At 44.2% G+C, this 20,902-nt stretch overlaps 3 protein-coding genes across 7 annotated transcripts; 2 read left to right on the plus strand and 1 right to left on the minus strand.

Moving 5' to 3' along the window:
- Nucleotides 1-420: 420 nt before the first annotated feature.
- Nucleotides 421-12,623, plus strand: LOC100285259 (uncharacterized). 2 transcript variants are annotated; one of them, NM_001158153.2, is made up of 15 exons: nucleotides 538-890; nucleotides 1,011-1,190; nucleotides 2,664-2,840; nucleotides 2,929-3,014; nucleotides 3,467-3,656; nucleotides 3,851-3,943; nucleotides 9,391-9,575; nucleotides 9,689-9,806; nucleotides 9,886-10,017; nucleotides 10,243-10,461; nucleotides 10,545-10,748; nucleotides 10,889-11,047; nucleotides 11,195-11,458; nucleotides 11,561-11,751; nucleotides 12,227-12,623. In NM_001158153.2, the coding sequence occupies exons 1-15, from the start codon at nucleotides 699-701 to the stop codon at nucleotides 12,351-12,353; spliced, it is 2,517 nt and encodes an 838-aa protein (NP_001151625.1). In that variant the 5' UTR covers nucleotides 538-698; the 3' UTR covers nucleotides 12,354-12,623. The 2 variants fall into 2 exon arrangements, with proteins under 2 accessions (XP_035821812.1, NP_001151625.1); XM_035965919.1 differs by lacking the exons at nucleotides 9,391-9,575; nucleotides 9,689-9,806; nucleotides 9,886-10,017 and having other exon boundaries at nucleotides 421-890; nucleotides 12,227-12,603.
- LOC109944874 (uncharacterized) lies at nucleotides 4,024-6,509 on the plus strand. Its single transcript, XM_020550425.2, has 2 exons — nucleotides 4,024-5,809; nucleotides 6,136-6,509. The coding sequence occupies exons 1-2, from the start codon at nucleotides 4,735-4,737 to the stop codon at nucleotides 6,177-6,179; spliced, it is 1,119 nt and encodes a 372-aa protein (XP_020406014.1). The 5' UTR covers nucleotides 4,024-4,734; the 3' UTR covers nucleotides 6,180-6,509.
- Nucleotides 12,624-13,421: 798 nt separating the features above from the next.
- Nucleotides 13,422-14,967, minus strand: LOC100283443 (steroid reductase DET2). 4 transcript variants are annotated; one of them, XM_008674685.4, is made up of 2 exons: nucleotides 13,935-14,961; nucleotides 13,422-13,758 (listed from the first exon to the last, which is right to left on the minus strand). In XM_008674685.4, the coding sequence occupies exon 1, from the start codon at nucleotides 14,726-14,728 to the stop codon at nucleotides 13,940-13,942; it is 789 nt and encodes a 262-aa protein (XP_008672907.1). In that variant the 5' UTR covers nucleotides 14,729-14,961; the 3' UTR covers nucleotides 13,422-13,758; nucleotides 13,935-13,939. The 4 variants fall into 4 exon arrangements, with proteins under 4 accessions (XP_008672907.1, NP_001399465.1, NP_001399466.1 ...); NM_001412536.1 differs by having other exon boundaries at nucleotides 13,438-13,829; nucleotides 13,940-14,967; NM_001412537.1 differs by having other exon boundaries at nucleotides 13,438-13,829; nucleotides 13,935-14,967.
- Nucleotides 14,968-20,902: the final 5,935 nt, after the last annotated feature.

Raw genomic sequence — 20,902 nt, forward strand, 5'->3', positions numbered from 1 at the left:
ACACGATTCACCTGCTTCGTTCGCGCCTTGCGGACTCGTGCCCACGTGCCACGTGTGCTGCTCTGCCGCTGCAGCAAAATTAATTCAGAAATAAGAAAATTAGGCCGTCATCAATGATCAATCCAATTCATGCATATCGTTGTGCTTGGACCATGCATTCTTTTATTTTTTTTAAATAGTAAAAGAATAAAAGAAGAATCATGACGCAATTTCGTTCAGCTTTTGCAATGAAAGTACGTTTGTCAAAATAAACTTTTGCAATGAAAAATCTAAGGTGGCAATTCATAGATTTCTGTCACTGGCACAGCATAAATATATTTGTTCTAAGAATACGCTTTAAGCAGTTGCCTCCAAAAAATACACTTGTCAAACAAAAGAGCGGGGGAAACGGGGGAGCCAGAGCCACGAAACAATCGGTGCCCCTTCATTTTCTCCTGCCCTTCTCCCCTTCCACACGAACTAAAATATCTCCGCTTCTGCATTTTTCCAAAAAGCTTCATGGTCTCGCCCAATTTATCGGATCCATCGCCCTCGTCACGTGACCCCTACCGCCACCTAGAAAAAGCTCCCCCGGCCTTCCACAGCTTCTCCCATTCCACTCGGTGCTTTGCCCGAGGCCCGGAGAAGCCTTATCGCCTCCTCCTTGCACGCCGACCGATCGCCACAATCCCCCACCGCTCGCCTGCCTGGTGCCCGCCATGCCGGAGATCAAGTGCGGCGCGGCCGAGAAGGTGAAGCCGGCGGCGAGCCCGGAGGCGGAGAAGCCCGCGGACATCGCTGGCAACATCTCCTACCACGCGCAGTACAGCCCCCACTTCTCACCGTTCGCGTTCGGGCCGGAGCAGGCCTTCTACGCCACCGCCGAGAGCGTCCGCGACCACCTCATCCAGGTGAGAGAGAGCGCGCGCGCGCGCAGAAGCCGATCCTTTAGCCTCTCTCGCTGCTGCCCGCACTGCACTGAGGCGGAGGCGTGATCCGTGTGCTTTTCCCTCGCGCGCGCGCGTGCACAGAGATGGAACGAGACGTACTTGCATTTCCACAAGACGGATCCGAAGCAGACGTACTACCTGTCCATGGAGTACCTGCAGGGCCGCGCGCTCACCAACGCCGTCGGCAACCTCGGCATCACCGGGGCATATGCGGAGGCCGTGAAGAAGTTCGGCTACGAGCTCGAGGCCCTCGCGGGGCAGGTGAGCTCTCTTAAGAGTGCTTCCGCCCACAAACTGGAGTATGGTTTGTTAAGGCTACCTTATAGTAGTATACCTGACACTGATTATTTAAATGGGATGGTGATTTGTTTGACTGCGACGTTGTCTAATGGCATGAATGGTTTTTATCTCACTTGTTTAAGAAACATCCGAGATGTCTGGGTAGCTTCCATTCGATTCCCTAGTATACTGAATCAGGAAAAAAGGGAATAAATTCGCATGGATTGGACAAGAGCTTTTGCACATTCCAGATCTCTACCGTGTCTGCAAAAACTTAACTTGTTTGCTAACTATACCAATTTACTATGAAATATCTGTTCTGTAGCTTTCCAATAGTCCATGAGAAATGTGATACCCATACCATAAGTGAAGAAGAACTGAAAATGAGTTTTAAGTTGAATGAATTGCTTATGGGAGACTGAAAAGCTTCAGGATTAACAAGACAGGCATGCTTTCTCTTTATCTGCTTGATTGGCAGAACTGACTTTTTTTTATAATGGAAACAAAAAGTTTCAGCCTTTTGCAGCCTGCATACAGCCTTACAGATCGAAAAATAGCAAACATCCACCATAAACCAAAAATCATCAGAGAGAACACATCGACGAATCAAGCGCCCTCTCATCTAGCATTGGATCTCCATAGCCACCACCTCTAAGGCATGACATACCGCAAAGACTTCTTGTTGAGCTTCTTCTTTCTGCAATAATTTCCAAAATCTGAGCCGGTATGTTTCTTTGAAAAGAACCTGCATAATTGATGGCTTTGATTTGAAAGTAAAGACACCATCACTGTGACAAAGCCTAATAGATCAAAACATTGCCGTCACTCCAATTAGGAGTTTTTTTTTTCTATATGCGATATTCTTGTTAGCAACCCAATTGCCCCTTATATGATTAATATTGTTGGGTCTCTCTATATTTAGAGCAAAGTAAATAATTCTCCAGATATTTCTAGCAAGGTAACAATCAAATGAAAGATGCGAACAGTTTCATTTTGATTACAAAAACTGTATTTCAAACTACCTTTCCACCTGCGCTTAGCTAAGGTGTCTATAGTGAGAGTAACTCCCCTACCTAAATACCACAAGAAAATTTTAATTTTTAAAACGAGTTTTACGATTGTCTCAAAGGGACAAATGCCAGTAAATTTAATAAATTATACCACTCGGCCAGCTTTTCACCCCGGCAATAGATCTGCGAAAGGATAGATGTGGTATATTTCCAATCATAACATCTTTAACTAAAGCATTCTTTTTATGCACAATATTAAAAATGTTCGAACAATGGTTCCTAAGTGGTCTATATAGGATCCATCTGTCATTCCAGAACCGGGTTATATATGAACCTAAATGTTGCCAAGGATTCATGGCATCTGAGTTTTACTTTCCAATTGGGATTTCATAAATTTCCATAATTTTCCAATGATGCAAATTAATATTTAACGATTTTTTCACAGGAAAAAGATGCAGCTCTAGGGAATGGCGGCTTGGGTAGGCTTGCATCTTGCTTTTTGGATTCAATGGCAACATTGAATTTGCCTGCTTGGGGCTATGGCCTGCGTTACCGATATGGACTGTTCAAACAACACATTGCCAAGGAGGGCCAGGAAGAAGTTGCAGAAGATTGGCTTGATGTATGAACCACAAATGCTGAAATGCACATATTATTCTGTTGATATTTTTTTCTTGACATCTATAACCAATACTCCTTTTTTTCTTCAGAAATTCAGCCCTTGGGAGATTCCCAGGCATGATGTGGTGTTCCCTGTCAGATTTTTTGGCCATGTTGAGATTTTGCCTGATGGCTCGTGAGTATAATATGAGCACCGCATTCTGTTTGACGAAATTTATTTTTCTGCATTTTAGTTAAATTTGAGATGTTTTTAAGGCTTATCGTACTTTCTAAATAAAAAAAGAGAATCACATTCTTTCATTAACTAAAAAAATGCACATATTGCTCTTTTTCACCCTACAGCATCCAGCATCTTGTCCCTTTGGAATTGAACTAAAAAAATGCAAGTGGTGTGTAATGTGGAGCTTGACTAATATGAATTTCAAATGTCTGAAGTCTGAACCACAAACTAAGTTTGGCTTGGCGGATTTGCTTATACTTCAATGATAAATCCATACAATCAACTTACCTAGACCTTCTGGGATCCTTCTCCCTGACTTTTTTTGTTATTTATTTCGTGTTATGGGTGGTTATTTGAGGGCTTTGATGTAACTCGTTATATGATTGCTTTTTTTTATCATGTGATAGTCGGAAATTGGTCGGAGGAGAAGTCCTGAAGGCTTTAGCATATGATGTGCCAATCCCTGGATACAAGACAAAAAATGCAATCAGTCTTCGTCTTTGGGAAGCAAAAGCTACTGCTGAAGATTTCAACTTATTTCAATTCAATGATGGTCAATATGAGTCAGCTGCCCAACTTCATGCTAGGGCTCAACAGGTGATATTTCATTCTAAAGTGAAACTATAAGCTGTTCATAAGATTCATTTCCAAAGACTAAATAAATTGTGATGCCTTTAATTACTGGAATATTTTTTTGACTGGTGATATTGCATGCTGAAACGTGTAACTTATTCCTTCATGGTACTAGTTCTATCTAGAAAAGAGACTTATGTCTTAGTATCACATTGCAGATATGTGCCGTTCTTTATCCCGGTGATGCTACAGAAGAAGGAAAGCTTCTAAGGCTGAAGCAGCAGTTTTTCCTTTGCAGCGCATCACTTCAGGTAGTTAAGCAATCCATTTCACTTGAGCAAGGTTCCAATAAAAGGATCGTTGCCAAACATATAGAAAATCACAAGTAAATACAATGTTGTAATTTTCTTGTATTGGTTGAACCATCATTATATCAGGATTAATCATGTTACCTCTAGTATATGCACCACCACCTGAACTGTTTTCAAATTGTACTAGGATAATGAGATTTAGATCATTTATACTGTTTTCTTTAGTTACAGTATGCCGTTTATGGTTATAGTTTGTGTTGGGCCATGTGTCTAGTGTTGGCCCATTAACGTGTACATATATACTAGAAGTGTGTGTGGTGTAGAGTTAGAGCTGTATGCTTCCACATTCCAGAAAAATCCACATGGTACCGGAGCCAGGCTCAACGGCGATGGCGTCGCGGTGAGGAGTGTCTTCGGCCTCGACGGAGAAGACCACCGAGAAGGAGATCAGCGACGGCCGAAGGAGGCCGCCGAGGCACACGAGCGGTCGAAGGAGGACAAGGGCGACAAGTGGCACCGCGTGGAGCGCAGCAGCGGCCAGTTCGTGCGGCGCTTCCGCCTGCCGGAGAACGCCAAGACGGAGGAGGTGAGGGCCGCGCTGGAGAACGGCGTGCTCACGGTCACCGTGCCCAAGGCCGAGGTCAAGAAGCCCGAGGTGAAGAGCATCCAGATCTCCGGCTGAAGAAGACAGGAGGAAGAGGAGGCGCTCCTGGTCCTGGCTTCTAGACGTTGTGACCCAGATCTTGACGCAGCTGCCCAAGTAGTTTCCTAGTTATTATTACATATATATTATGGGGGAAAATCAAGGAATTGAGCAGGTTCTTGGTAAATTGGTCGAATTACTGTCAGCAAAAAGGGATGAGGCTCCATCATCAATTAAAGACAATGTTGCTCATATAGAACCAGTTCAGAAGATAGACCTAATGCCAAATGAGATTAAGTTAGAAGGGGTGAAAAATTATTTGGCATGGTCTAGAAGAGCATTGCGATTATTGAAGGCAAAGAGACTCGAGGGCTATGTTAAAGGAGATGTCGTTGAGCCCAAGGATAAGTTAAGTGATGAATGGAAAGACTGGGATGCTATAAACTCTTTAGTGGCAGCGTGGATGTTGAGTTCTATGATTCTAGCAATTGCTAGCACTGTTGATACAATCATAAGTGCTGCAGAAATGTGGAAAGCACTTGAAGAAATGTACTCGGGAGCTGGAAATGTTATGTTGATGGTGGAGACTGAAGATCGCCTCCATAATATCAAACAGGGGGAGCGATCTGTGGCGGAGTACGTTCAGGAGTTACAATGTTTATGGGCTGATGTTGATCATTATGATCCTATTGAGCTACCACACTCAGAGTGTGTTGCTTGGGCGAAGAAATGGGTGGAAAAAAGACGTGTACTTCAATTGCTAAGGGGGCTAAACTCAGAGTTCGAGGGAAGACGTGCCTCCATGTTTCATCAATCCACTCTTCCTAGCCTACAAGAAGCCATAGCTGCCATATCCCAGGAGGAGTCAAGACTCAAAGTGATGAGAGAAAGTTCTCAAACGCCGCCTCATCCTGTGTTTTCAGCTATGAGAACCAAAGATACTAGAGAATGTTACAATTGTGGTGATGTTGGACATATTGCACGTAATTGTTCTAAGCCTTCCAAAGTTAATCGTGGGAGAGGAAGAGGGGCTCCTAGAGGCGGCAGAGGTCGTGGAGGCAGGAGTTGGGCAAGGGCGAATGCAGCAACTACACAAGAAGAACTTGAAACATTTATGGAACACGAAGATGAAACAAAGTTGAGGAAGAAAAATCAAATTTCTGGAGATAAAGATCAGGAGTCTCACACCGGGGATTTTGTCCACTTCGCCTACACTGATGAAGGTAATTATGCTCATGCTTTTGTACCCACACAGGTCACACAGTTAAAATGGATTTTAGACTCAGGAGCATCAAAGCATGTCACAGGCACGTCCAGTGAATTTACATCATATATAAGATATCCCCCCACACGTAAAGAAATTATACAAACTGCTGATGGTACACCACAACCCATCAAGGGTGTTGGCACAGTGCAATGCACTCCATCTATTAAGTTGTCATCAGTTTTGTATGTGCCAACCTTTCCTGTCAACTTGATATCACTAAGTGCCTTGGTTGATCAATTGGATTGTCGTATTATTCTTGATCGAGATAATTGTTTAATTCAGGAGAGGGAAACAGGGAAGAGACTTGGGACAGCTACCAGGCGTAATGGATTGTGGTATATGGATCATGAGGGGACTAATGGTACAATATGCACTATGCTGGCAACAAGAATGGAAGAGAAGGAGGTTGCAGTGATGCTCTTGCATTGTAGATTAGGGCATCTTTCTTTTGATAAGATATGCAAAGCTTTTCCTGATGTAATGAGTGGGGTGGATAAAAGCAAGCTATTGTGTGATGCCTGTGAGTTTGCAAAACACACAAGGACATCTTATATTAGTCGAGGTATCAGGAGTATATCTCCTTTTGTGCTAGTTCATTCTGATGTTTGGACATGTCCTGTGACTTCTATTAATGGGATGAAGTACTTTGTTACTTTTATCGATTGTTTTTCTCGGATGACTTGGGTCTATGTGATGAAGCATAAAGATGAAGTATTGAAGTGTTTTCAAAATTTTTGTGCACTAGTTGAGAATCAATTCAATACTCAAGTCAAAATCCTAAGAACAGACAATGGAACCGAGTATGTAAACAAGGGATTTAATGCCTTTCTGTCAAGAAATGGTATATTACATCAGACATCCTGTCCTGATACACCTCCACAAAATGGTGTGGCTGAAAGGAAGAATCGTCACATTTTGGAAGTTGCTCGTTCGCTGATGTTTACAATGAATGTTCCGAAGTTCCTATGGAGTGAAGCTGTATTGACTGCCACATATCTTATTAATCGCACTCCTTCAAAAATACTTGCAATGAAGACTCCATGTGAGATTCTTCTCGGTGAGAATAAGTTTGTGGTTCCACCTAAAATTTTTGGATGTACATGTTTTGTCAGAGATCATAGACCTCAGGTGGGGAAGTTGGATCCTCGTGCTGTGAAGTGCATTTTTGTTGGATATCCTGCAGGGCAAAAGGGATACAAGTGTTGGAGTCCTAGTGAACGACGTTTGTTTGTAAGCATGGATGTTACATTTAGAGAGACTGTGCCTTTCTATGGTGAGAAGACAGATCTAAATTTTTTTCTTGATTCTGTCTCTACTAGCACAGATGAAGCTAGTCGAGAGGGGGAGAACAGAATGGTTGATTCAATGGAACAACAACCAAATAAAATGGAAGTGGTGATTGGTGCTTCTCAAAAGATGCAAGTAATGCCAAGTGAATTGGAGACACATCCTAGTCACGAGAATAATAAATCTTGTGGAGACGACTTACGATATAAGGGCGAAGTATATACAAGAAGAAAGTCCCATGTGCAACCTCAGGCTCCTGAAACCAATTCAGCATCAAGTACTGAGCAGTTCTCTCCAAACACATTAGAGGCTATAAATGTACCTTTGACGTCTCATGGAGAAACTGAAGATTATGACACTTGTGATTTGCCCATTGCAATACGAAAAGGAGCGCGTGCTAAAGCTGGAGTCCCCCCAACAAGGTATGGATATGAACATGACATTAGCAATTATGTCTCATATGCGTCTTTGTCACCATCATATAGAGCATTTGTTGCATCATTGCATTCCGTAGCAATTCCAAGAGATTGGAAAGAAGCACAATGTAATTCTAACTGGCGTGAGGCAATGTTGGAGGAGCTTAAAGCTCTAGAAAAAAATCAAACTTGGGAATTTGAGAAACTACCTAAAGGAAAGAAGGCAGTTAGTTGTAAATGGGTATTCACTGTGAAGCAAAACCCAGAAGGAAGGGTAGAACGATATAAAGCAAGATTGGTTGCAAGAGGGTATAGTCAAACATATGGAATTGATTATGATGAGACATTTGCACCAGTGGCAAAAATGAGTACTGTAAGGACATTGATCTCTTGTGCTGCAAATTTTGGATGGCCCTTGTATCAACTAGATGTTAAGAATGCTTTCTTACATGGTGATTTGCAAGAGGAGGTCTATATGGAGATCCCTCCTGGATTGTCAAAGCCTGAGACAATTGGGAAAGTTTGTCGATTGAAAAAATCATTGTATGGTCTCAAGCAGTCCCCAAGAGCATGGTTTGACAGATTTAGACGTGCAATATGTAGCATGGGATATAAACAATGCAACGGAGATCACACTGTCTTTTATCAACACTTTGGACGACGAATTGCAATTCTAGCTGTGTATGTGGATGATATTATTATTACAGGTGATGCCGAGCTTGAGATTGCATGTCTAAAGAAGAATCTAAGTAAGGAATTTGAGGTTAAAGATCTTGGTCATCTCAAATACTTTCTTGGTATTGAGATTGCTCGATCTCCAAAAGGAATAGTTCTCTCCCAAAGGAAATATGTTTTAGATCTACTTGATGAAACAGGTATGTTGGGGTGTCGGCCTGTAGCAACACCTATCGACTTGAATCATAAATTATGTGCTGAATCTGGTGATCCTGTGAATAAAGAAAGGTATCAAAGACTTGTTGGACGGCTCATCTACTTGTGCCATACAAGACCTGATATCACATATGCAGTCAGTGTGGTGAGTCGATATATGCATGACCCCAGAAGTGGACATCTTGATGCAGTGTATCGTATACTGCGATACTTGAAGACTTGCCCTGGAAAGGGAATAATCTTTAAAGGTCATGGTCATCTAAAGGTGGAAGGTTACTCTGATGCAGACTGGGGTAGTTGCCTTGATGATAGAAGGTCAACTTCAGGATATTGTGTGTTTGTTGGAGGAAATTTAGTATCATGGAGAAGCAAGAAACAATCTGTGGTATCCCGTTCCACCGCCGAAGCAGAATACCGAGCTATGGCCCTTGCGATATGTGAGATGCTATGGATAAAGGGTCTCTTATCAGAGTTGAATGTATTAAGAAAAGACTCCCTGAAGTTATGGTGTGATAATAAGTCAGCCATGAATATAGCTAACAATCCAGTTCAACATGACAGAACAAAACATGTGGAAATTGATCGATTCTTCATCAAAGAGAAGTTAGATAATGGTACTTTAGAGTTGAATCATGTAAACTCAAAAGGTCAAATAGCAGATTGCTTGACTAAGGGTATAGGAGTAAAAGAGTGTGATGTGTTATGTAGCAAGATGGGGATGATTGATATCTATCGCCCATCTTGAGGGGGAGTGTTGGGCCATGTGTCTAGTGTTGGCCCATTAACGTGTACATATATACTAGAAGTGTGTGTGGTGTAGAGTTAGAGCTGTATGCTTCCACATTCCAGAAAAATCCACAGTTTGTTAAAGATTTATCAATACCGCAAAAAGTATCTCCATGACGATTATTGATGAGCATAACTGAAAATGGGTTATTTCCAGGATATGATTGCCAGATTTAAAGAAAGGAAATCTGATAGAGTTTCAGGGAAGTGGAGTGAGTTCCCTACTAAAGTTGCTGTTCAACTGAATGACACTCACCCTACTCTTGCCATCCCTGAGCTAATGAGGTTACTTATGGATGAGGAGGGACTTGGTTGGGATGAAGCTTGGGACATTACATATAGGTGAGGTTCAATTTATATAATTGATCTATAGTTTTTTTCGACCAGTATTTTAAGCTCCATCAAACTCTAGAGATGTTCTTGAATTAATTACAAAATTATCTTCCGTGGTCCAGGACAATTTCCTACACCAATCATACAGTTCTCCCCGAAGCTCTTGAAAAATGGTCACAAATTGTGATGAGGAAATTACTTCCCCGACACATGGAAATTATTGAGGAAATTGACAAGCGGGTGATTTTCATGCCACATTTACTTTTTCTATGAACTTCAGTCATTGCACAAGCTCACAAGTTGTGCCACTGGTTTGCAGTTCAAAGAATTGGTAATCTCCAAACATAAGGAAATGGAGGGAAAAATCGATTCAATGAAAGTTTTAGATAATTCGAACCCCCAGAAGCCGGTAGTGCGCATGGCAAATTTGTGTGTGGTGTCTTCTCATACGGTAAATACAGCCATTTTGATTCCATGACCATTTTGCGCATGAGCAACCGCTGTCTACTATATTGGATTTGTTGCCCTCCTCTTCATGTGTTAAAACTTGTAATTTATTTAAGATGTGAAAATTCAGAAATTGTTGGCATAACTTCAATGTACTCCAAGTAGTTCTGGATTCTCCATTTTCTACTGCTATATTATGTCCTGAAGCGTATTCAAAATTTTCTGACAGGTGAATGGAGTGGCTGAGTTGCATAGCAACATTTTGAAGCAAGAACTATTTGCAGATTATGTCTCTATATGGCCTACCAAATTCCAAAACAAAACTAATGGAATCACGCCTCGAAGATGGCTCCGGTTTTGTAACCCTGAGTTGAGTGAAATAGTCACAAAATGGCTAAAGTCAGATCAGTGGACAAGTAATCTTGATCTGCTCACTGGACTTCGCAAAGTATGTGGCTATATGCTAATGCTTCTAACCTTGCTTCTGCTTGTCATTACTCTATCCACAGTATAACTGAAAACGTTCAACAGTTTGCAGATGATGAAAAGCTTCATGCTGAGTGGGCAGCAGCCAAGTTATCTTGCAAGAAGCGCCTGGCCAAACATGTGTTGGATGTGACAGGTGTTACGATTGATCCAACTAGCCTTTTTGATATACAGATTAAGCGCATACATGAGTACAAGAGACAGCTCCTAAACATATTGGGAGCTGTTTACAGATACAAAAAATTAAAGGTAGGTTTCTTTGAGTTGCCTGCATCCTTTCTTGAAGTGGTGCTTGTACCCTTTTTGGTTTTACCATATTGAGCTAAATTCTTTAGATGCAGATCTTTTTTACCCTGTTCTAGTCTTGAATAGGCCTATGAACCTTGTAGGGAATGAGTGCAGAAGAGAAGCAGAAGGTCACACCGCGCACTGTCATGATAGGAGGGAAAGCGTTTGCAACATACACTAATGCCAAAAGAATAGTGAAATTGGTGAATGATGTTGGTGCTGTTGTGAACAATGATCCCGAAGTTAACAAATATCTGAAGGTATGAATGGACGATTGTCCTTTGAACCCTTCAGAAAGATCAATTTGTATTTGTGATCCACCAAAAAGAGTAACCCTTTTTCTATACTACTACATACAGGATGGTCCATATCATTTACTTAAAGTGTTCTTTTCCTTTTCCTGCCAGGTTGTCTTTATCCCAAATTACAATGTATCAGTGGCTGAAGTGCTTATTCCTGGTAGCGAATTGTCACAGCATATTAGTACTGCTGGTATGGAAGCAAGTGGAACAAGCAACATGAAATTCTCTCTGAATGGTTGTGTTATCATTGGCACCCTTGATGGAGCTAATGTTGAAATAAGAGAGGAGGTTGGAGAAGATAATTTCTTCCTTTTCGGTGCCAAAGCCGATGAAGTTGCTGGGCTGAGGAAGGATAGAGAAAATGGTCTGGTAAGATAGCTTCAGCTAAACTTCACTGTTGAACTTTTCATTCAACTCATATTTCTTATAAGTAGATGAGCTATTATTGACTTGTTTCTTACAATATGACAGTTCAAACCAGACCCACGTTTTGAAGAAGCCAAGCAGTTTATAAGGAGTGGCGCTTTTGGCAGCTATGACTATGAACCTCTCTTGGATTCCCTTGAAGGGAATTCTGGATTTGGGCGTGGTGATTATTTCCTTGTTGGCTATGACTTCCCAAGCTACATCGATGCACAGGATCGGGTGGATGCAGCCTACAAGTAAGAACACTAACAATATTTTTTTTTCATTAAGCTCACCTGCAAGCTCTTGGACTGCTGTTTGTAATTTTACCCAAAAAATCGGTGCCTTCATATTAGTTACTATGTTATATTCACCATTAGATGCGGGGCAGTGTTAATGTTGCTATTTCTTTTTTTTTTCAACATATAGTGATCGCATCGCTTCTACTTGCTAGTGCTAGCTGCACTGCTACCTGTTTAGATGTGCTTTGCTTATTATTGCGAACAAAATCACCTGGAGCTCCAAAATCTGAATTGATCTCAAGAACCCAGCTCTCATATATGCATTAAATTTTGCACAATTCGTTGTTTGCATAAAGATGTCAAAGTTTGATTTATTTGTCAATTGATCCACTACATGAATCTGCATGTTGCACAATCGAGATATTCTCATTTCCCCCTTTTGCCTTTTGATAGTTTGATATCACAAACTGAATGCTTGGTCACATGACAGGGATAAGAAGAAGTGGACCAAGATGTCCATCTTGAACACAGCTGGGAGTGGCAAATTCAGTAGCGATCGCACCATCGCCCAGTATGCCAAGGAGATATGGGACATCAAGGCTAGCCCTGTCGTGTGAACGAGGGGGTTGCGATTCAACACCAAACGTAGTTTCTTGGGGTGCTATAATAGTAAGGAAGAATAATGACCCACGGTGCTTGACGCCCACTTGCGTTGTAGGCATGGAACGGGGGCACCTAGCTTGTTCTACAGCGCTGTCTATTTTGAATTGGTGCGACTTTGTTGCTCTTTTTTCCTCCCCCTTATATCTTATGAAACAAGATCCTTTTGATCTGTGCTCTGAAATAAAATAATTCAGTTATGATATTCGTCGCCATAATGTGCTTGAGAAATGGATGTCCCTTCCTCCAAGGTCAGCAGTGCCCAAACTCCACAAGACTGTTTGATCTAAGCATATTGATATCAGATTCCATATGATCAGGGAGTATGAGAATTCAGGGAAAATCAGTGAGGAATACATTAGAACAGAAGGACAGCTTGGTGATGTTCTTACTAAGCCAGTAAGCCTTTGAGCAAGAACAAGTTCAGTGACTCTTCAGTGAAGCATGCCAAGAATTAGGAGTATTGTCGAGTAATACTTGTTATGCTGTCAGTGTGCCTTGTAATTTATTCTTTGCATTTGTGTACTTATTTAGTGTATTAGGAGTTGTCGTTCAGTTAGCAACCCAGGTCTCAGGATCGTGTGCAGTCTACTAAGTTTGGTCAGAGTTGCTGGGCTGAGGAAGGACAGAGAAAATGGCCTGGTAAGATAGCTTCAGCTAAACTTCACTGTTGAACTTTTCGGTGCCATATCGTTATGCGCCGGCGCTTAAGGAAGAGATGGTACTTAAGGAAGAGATCGAGAGGCAGCTTCAGGAAACGCTTTCTAATGGCATTATTCAACCCAGTGCCAGTCCGTTTTCTTCGTCCGTGCTTTTGGTCAAGAAGAAAGACGGCTCATGGCGGTTCTATGTGGATTACCATCACCTCACTGCCATCACTGTCAAAGGCAAATATCCGGTACCAGTTATTGACGAGGTGCGCGGCGCTGGTGGCGGAACTGCGCGCGCGGGTGGCCTTACCGGAGTGAGTACGACTACGTGGATCTTTGGTTGGAGTATCTACGCCAAGTCAAATAACCCTCCAATTAGAGATTCTGTCCATGCCCAATACATTAGACTTGAGTCAATCCTGTTCGAGTCGGAACATAGTACAAACACGAGAGTAACCAGGTTATGCCTCAGCCGGCTTTATATTCAACTCTGCCTGTACATCTATAAAATCATCGACAGCAGCAATAGTAAGAACATTAGATTCAACAGGTTGCAGTCTCGCGCAGCTAATCGCATCGCAGGTTCTCTGTCGTCTACTCGCCTTCTCGTCGAGTCGAAACATGGGCAAACTCAGCCTGCTCTCCTGCTTCTGCTCCGCCGCGAAGGAAGATAAGGCGGCCAAGAAGAACGAACCGAAACCACGGCCATCACCTGCTCACCAGACACAAACGGCGACGACGTCAGCAGCGGCAGGGAAGAAGCCACCGCGGCAAGACGTTCCCCTGCCCGGCAAGCCACAAACGGACACGACGCCAGATTTTTTTTCGGTTAGATTCATATTTCCATTGCACATAGTTTGATTTTTCTTTTTTATTACAAGTACATACGTCACCTAGTAGATGTAGGGGATGAACGCCTTGCGCGACGCCGGGTACTCGCCGCGGAACTTCTGCACGTACCAGCGGCGGTGGTCCCTGGCCCTCGGCCCGAGGTTGGCGCAGGTGTAGAGGAAGAACGCCCAGGCCGCGGGCGTCCACGCCACCACGGCGAAGCCCAGCCACTCCACCGTCTCGCCGAAGTAATTGGGGCTGGTGACGAGGTCGAACCACCCGCCCCTCGGGATCTTGTACCCGCCTCCGGCCTCCTTGAGCCGCAGCAGCTCCTTGTCCGCCGCGATGTTCGTCCGCATTCCCCACGCGAAGAGGGCCAGCCCAGCGAGGCAGCGGAAGGGGGACGCCTGGCGGCCGGCGTGGAGGGCGAAGGAGCGGGCCTGTAGGTAGGCGTTGAGGATATTGAATCCCAAGGCGCAGGCGGCGATGAGGAGCGGCACGGGGGCCGGGGCGCGGCGCAGGCGGGCGAGGCGGAGCGGGTGGACCAGCGTGCGGTGGACGTAGTGGAACGCGTAGAGCGCGGCGGGGAGTGCGGCGAGTGGGCCGGAGAGCGGCGGCGGCGGCCAGCGGAGGAGGACGAGCGGTGGGAGCCAGAGGGTGGGGCTCTCCATGAGGAACCACGCGAGTGGGGCCGGTAGGACGGGGCCCCAGCCCGGCCGGGATAGCTTGCCGTACGGCGCGGAGATGAAGCGGAGCGCCAGAACAGTGAGCGGGCTGATGAGGTACAGCGCCAGCAGGCAACGGTCGAACGCCGCGCCGCCCGCGGCCGCAGCCGACGTCTGGTCGGGCATCTTCAGTTGGTTCCAAGGAGGTTTCTGGGGTTTGGGGATGACCGGATGAGTGCTGAGGGCTGACGACCGGGGGAGTAGGGTGTGCGATGGGGACGAACCGACGAGGACGGCGACAACCACGGTCCACGGATAGCGATCTCGCTCGGGCGTTAATCGCGAGGGGGGTTCCCGGCCGTCGGCACCGCCGATCCGCGTTTGGACCACGACGTCTGGATTGCACAAAAGGAGGCCTGAGGCCCAAAACGGGACACTGGAGTGGAGCCTGACTTAACAGCAGCGAGGAACGCTGCCTGAGGCTATCCGCAACAGTTACCCCTAAATTTTTCCCCCTATATCACTTTTCCCCCCTATTTTTTCTTCTCCCGCAGCGGTTCCCCCTAAATACTCCCCTATACCCCACTACCACTATAAAATATCATTTTCTATATCAACTATCAATTTTTTATCTACTAACAATTACTCGTGGACCCACAGCACAGTGTTTAGGGTGATGAACAGTGACACGCTAGATCTGGAGGGAGAGAGAAGGGGACCGACACGTAAGGGGCGCTGTAGGGGGCACCGCTGCGGCAATAGGGTGCCCCCTACGCGCCGCATGCAAGGGGAGGGGGCAGGGGATGGGGCAGCGTTGCGGTCAGTCTGAAGCGCTATCAGGATGAAGTCGACTATACAGTACAAATGTTGCTCACCAGTCACCAACCACTCTAAAATAGGGGCATGCGGCAAAAACTCCATTTGCAGAGTAACTTTCCCTTTATTCTATGCACAAGTACTATGCGGCAATCTGAAAGAACCTGGTGATGACGTGTAGTTGGGTGAGGAACGAAAAAAATGATATAATATAGGATACTGTAGTTGGTATAGGATTAAGGTATGGGGTAAATATGAATACGGAGGATTATAATACAGCGTAAATAATTTTGCTGACAAGTATAGAATGTTTTTTAATATAAATTTAGAGTTATATGAGTAAACAGTATAATTTAGAGTCCAAATCTTTTATTTTACACTATCAGTAAAAACAACTTAATAATGGATCTTTGAATAATAAAATAGAGTTTAACTCAAGCTGTGTATGTCCATTTTGTCACGATAGGGGTGGGCAGACGGTTACCAGAAAATTTTAGGTCGAGTTTAGATAATTCAGATATGAGAAATTGCTAGCTAATTGTAGTTCGGGAAAAATATGACCCAAAATGTTGTGTATATGATGATAATTTAGATTCAGGCGGTACTGGATACATCCAAAATTAATAAAACCATTATGTTTTAAAAATGCAGTAGCATTTTAAAGCAATAAACACTAGTCTTTTTCAAATCACTTCACATCTACATATAAATTAGCAACAAACCAATTATCGAAGAAGCATATATCTGCATTGAGATGTACAAAACAGTAGATTTACATTATTGAACCAAACCACTTCATATTAGGTTGTCTTCAGTGGATCATAAAAAATAGGAGTTTTACATTGTAGATAAACTATTTGCATAGTGAAATTTAAAATATAGGATGTGCTAGGAGATGAGATAGTAGAGCTACTGGAGATAGCCAGAACAACAAAGATTTAAGATATTTCGGATATTTTAGATAGTTAGGGTACTGGAGATCATTACTCAAACTACCAAAATTAATTCAGTAGTTACGGTGCTTTGGGTTTATTTGTGTACTTTCAAGTCCCTGTTTTGAGAATTATGTATCAAATATTTTGTCAACTCTACATGATACGAACTAGGAGTTGGGAACGTCGCCACAGCACCAGCTGAGCACCCTCCAACGCTTGTGCAGGGTTGTCCAGGTGAAAGTCGCCTAGAGGGGGTGAATAGGCGGAATCTGAAATTTACAAACTTTAAGCACAACTACAAGCCGGGGTTAGCGTTAGAAATAAAACGAGTCCGAGAGAGAGGACAAAAAACAAATCAAAAGTAAATGAAGTGGATGACACGATGATTTGTTTTATCGAGGTTCGGTTCTTGTAAACCTATTCCCCGTTGAGGTGGTCACAAAGATCAGGTCTCTTTCAACCCTTTCCCTCTCTCAAATGGTTACCTAGACCGAGTTAGCTTTTCTCCTTAATCAAACGGGTCACTTAGACCCCTACAAAGACCACCACACAATTGGTGTCTCTTGCTTTGATTACAAGTTGCTTGAGAACAAGAATAGAGGAAGAAGAAAAGCGATCCAAGCGATAAGAACTCAAATGAACACAAATGTCTCTCTCTCACAAGCCACTAAGCCTTTGGAATGAGTTTAGGACTTGGAGAGGATTTGATCTTTTGTTTTGTGTCTTGGAGTGAAGTCTAGAGCTCTTATATTGAATGCAAATTGCTAGAAACTTGGATACCTTGAATGGTGGTGGTTGGGGGTATTTATAGCCCCAACTACCAAAACAGCTGTTGGGGAGGGCTGCTGTCGATGGACGCACCGGACAGTCCGGTGCGCCATCGGACACTGTCCGGTGCGCCAGCCACGTCACCCAACCGTTAGGGTTCCGACGGTTTCGACCGTTGGAGCTCTGACATCTTGGGGCACCGAATAGTCCGGTGCCGCACCGGACAGGGACTGTTCACTGTCCAGTGTGCCTTCTGGCGCTGCTCCGACTCTAAGCGAACTGTTTGTGCACTGTTTACGCCACTGTTCACTTTTGCAGTCGACCGTTGGCGCTGTAGTCGTTGCTTTCGCTTGGCATACTGGACAGTCCGGTGAATTTTAGCGGAGTGGCCTCCAAGAAACCTGAAGCTGAGGAGTTTAGAGTTGATCTCCCTAGTGCACTGGACACTGTCCGGTGCGCCAGACCAAGGCAGCCTTCGGTCCCTTTTTGCTCCTCTCTTTTGAACCCTAACTTATTCTTTTATTGGTTTGTGTTGAACCTTTGGCACCTGTAGAACATATAATCTAGAGCAAACTAGTTAGTCCAATTATTTGTGTTGGGCACTGAAAGGGAAATGTGCCCTTGGGCCATTTCTATAATGTTTTGGTGATTAAGTGCCCAACACACATTCTCTAAGTTCTGAATGTGCCAAAGATTGAAGAAGTGCAAATCATGTAACAAGGTACGTTTTTAGACTGAGTACATTGTTTTGAGTACTAACATATTTTGTCTAAGTGCCAGAAACAGGAGAAAAGGGATTGGAAAAGTGTACAACAAACTCCTGCTCGGTCTGGGTGCACCGGACAGTGTCTGGTGCGCCAGGCGAGTCCAAGGTGAACTGGCCGCTCTCGGGACTCGACGGCGATGTACGACTATAATTCACCGGACTGTTCGGTGGTGCACCGGACTGTCCGATGAGTCGTTCGCGGCGAAGTCGTCACTCTCAGGAAAAGGATCAGCGGCGTACGGCTAAAATTCACTGGACTGTCCGGTGGTGCATCGGACTGTTCGGTGAGCCAATGGTCGACTGCGCAACGGTCAACCGCGCAATCCGTGGGCGACGCGTGGATCTTTGAATAATTTAGAGTTTAACTCAAGCTGTGTATGTCCATTTTGTCACGATAGGGATGGGCAGACGGTTACCTGAAAATTTTAGGTCGAGTTTAGATAATTCAGATATGAGAAATTGCTAGCTAATTGTAGTTCGGGAAAAAAATATGACCCAAAATGTTGTGTATATGATGATAATTTAGATTCAGGCTGTACTGGATACATCCAAAATTAATAAAACCATTATGTTTTAAAAATGCAGTAGCATTTTAAAGCAATAAACACTAGTCTTTTTCAAATCACTTCACATCTACATATAAATTAGCAACAAACCAATTATCGAAGAAGCATATATCTGCATTGAGATGTACAAAACAGTAGATTTACATTATTGAACCAAACCACTTCATATTAGGTTGTCTTCAGTGGATCATAAAAATAGGAGTTTTACATTGTAGATGAACTATTTGCAGAGTGAAATTTAAAATATAAGATGTGCTAGGAGATGAGATAGTAGAGCTGAAAGGGAAATGTACCCTTGGGTCATTTCTAAGTATTTTGGTGATTGGGTGCCAACACAAGTGCTTAAGTGTTAATCTATGCCAATTGATGGACAAAGTGCAAATCAAGAGCAAAGGTATGTTTCTAAGACTTAGTACATTGTTTTGGAGACTAATGTATTGTGTCTAAGTGCTAGAAACAGGAAAAGATCAATTTGGAAAAGACTTGGCTAAACAGCCAAGACTCTGCGCAGTCTGGGTGTACCGGACTGTCCGGTGGTGCACCAGACAGTGTCCGGTGCGCCAGGCTGGCGACTGTCAACTGGCTGCTCTCGGGAAGCGATCAACGGCGTACGACTATAAATCACCGGACTGTCCGGTGGTGCACCGGACTGTCCGGTGAGCCATTCACAGGCGAAGTCATCGCTCTCGGGAAGCGATTAACGGCGTACGACTATAAATCACCGGACTGTCCGGTGGTGCACTGGACTGTTCGGTGAGCCAACGGTCGGCCGGGCCAACGGTCGGCCGCGTAATCCGCACGCGACGCGTGGCCGAGCCAACGGTCAGAAGGGGGCACCGGACTGTCTGGTGTGCACCGGACAGTGTCCGGTGCGCCAACGACTCTGGATCTTCAACGGTCGGCTGCGCCACAGAAGGAAAGAAATCCGCACCGAACAGTGTCCGGTGGTGCACCGGACTGTCCGGTGCGCCAGGCGACAGAAGGCAAGAATTGCCTTCCTGGAATGCTCTCAACGGCTCCTAGCTGCCTTGGGGCTATAAAAGGGACCCCTAGGCGCATGGAGGATCACATCAAGCATTCTCTAAGCATCCCTAAGCACCAAGACTTCAATTCCGTGCATTCGATTCTTTGTGATAGCAACTAGAGCTCCATTTGAGTAGAGAACTCTTTGAGTTGTGTTGAGAGCTCGTGTTGTGACTTGTGTGCATGTTGTTGCTCTGATTTCGTGTCTTGTGTGCGTTGCTCATCCCATCCTTACTTCTGTGCTTCTTTGTGATAATCAAAGTGTAAGGGCGAGAGGCTCCAAGTTGTGGAGATTCCTCGCAATCGGGATATAGTAAAGTGAAAGCAAAACACCATGGTATTCAAGTGGGTCTTTGGACCACTTGAGAGGGGTTGAGTGCAACCCTCATCCGTTGGGACGCCACAACGTGGAGTAGGCAAGTGTTGGACTTGGCCGAACCACGGGATAAGCCACTGTCTCTATCTGTGTTGATCATCTTGTGGTTATTGTGTTTTGCAAGGACTCCTCTCTAGCCACTTGGCATTATTGTGCTAACTCCTAATCAAGTTTTGTGGCATTAAGTTTCAAGTTTTTACAGGATCACCTATTCACCCCCCTCTAGGTGCTCTCAATTGGTATCAGAGCCGTTCTCTTCACGTGAGGGACTAATCGCCCGAAGAGATGGATCCTAAGGGCAAGGGGATGGTGGTCAATGATAAGGAGGAGTCCTTCGTCAATGATCCAAAGGATGACAAGCCTACTTACTCGAGCGCGAGTCACAAAAGAAAAGACGGGAAGAAGAAGAAAACAAGGCACATCAAGGAGATCGTCTACTACGACGACAGCGACGAGTCCTCTTCTTCCCAAAAGGACGACGACAACGACTACGAGAAAAGGAAGACGATTAATTCAAACTTCTCTTTCGATTATTCTCGTATTCCGCATAGTTCAAATGCACACTTGCTTTTCATTCCTCTTGGCAAACCTCCACACTTTGATGGGGAGGACTACGGATTTTGGAGTCACAAAATGCGTAGTCACTTGTTCTCTCTCCATCCGAGTATATGGGAGATAGTAGAAAATGGAATGCAATTTGATAGCACGGATAGTCCTTTGTTTATCAATGAATAAATCCATAAAAATGCACAAGCTACTACTGTCCTTTTAGCATCTCTGTACAGGGAAGAATACAATAAGGTGAGCGGCTTGGACAATGCCAAGCAGATCTAGGACACCCTCAAGATATCACATGAGGGAAATGACGTCACCATGCTCACCAAGATGGAGTTGGGGAGGGCGAACTTGGGAGATTCGCAATGATCAGGGGAGATGAGCCAACCCAAACATACAACCGGCTCAAGACCCTCATCAACAAAATAAGGAGCTATGGAAGCACACGATGGACGGACCACAACGTCGTCCGCCTAATGATAAGGTCCTTTACTGTCCTTGATCCACATCTTGTAAACAATATTCGTGAGAATCCCAGGTACACCAAGATGTCGC

This window comes from Zea mays, chromosome 3 (genome assembly GCF_902167145.1).
Source record: "Zea mays cultivar B73 chromosome 3, Zm-B73-REFERENCE-NAM-5.0, whole genome shotgun sequence".
Classification (NCBI taxonomy): Eukaryota; Viridiplantae; Streptophyta; class Magnoliopsida; order Poales; family Poaceae; genus Zea; species Zea mays.

Bases quoted from the DNA above. Each gene is read 5' to 3' on its own strand.
- LOC100285259 (NM_001158153.2), top strand. From the start codon at position 699: ATGCCGGAGATCAAGTGCGGCGCGGCCGAGAAGGTGAAGCCGGCGGCG. The intron at 2,841-2,928 runs GTATGAACCACA...TTTTTTCTTCAG, and splicing joins TTGCAGAAGATTGGCTTGAT to AAATTCAGCCCTTGGGAGAT. The intron at 10,749-10,888 runs GTAGGTTTCTTT...TGAACCTTGTAG, and splicing joins ACAGATACAAAAAATTAAAG to GGAATGAGTGCAGAAGAGAA.
- LOC109944874 (XM_020550425.2), top strand. From the start codon at position 4,735: ATGGGGGAAAATCAAGGAATTGAGCAGGTTCTTGGTAAATTGGTCGAA. The intron at 5,810-6,135 runs GTAATTATGCTC...TGTTTAATTCAG, and splicing joins CTTCGCCTACACTGATGAAG to GAGAGGGAAACAGGGAAGAG.
- LOC100283443 (XM_008674685.4), bottom strand. From the start codon at position 14,728: ATGCCCGACCAGACGTCGGCTGCGGCCGCGGGCGGCGCGGCGTTCGAC.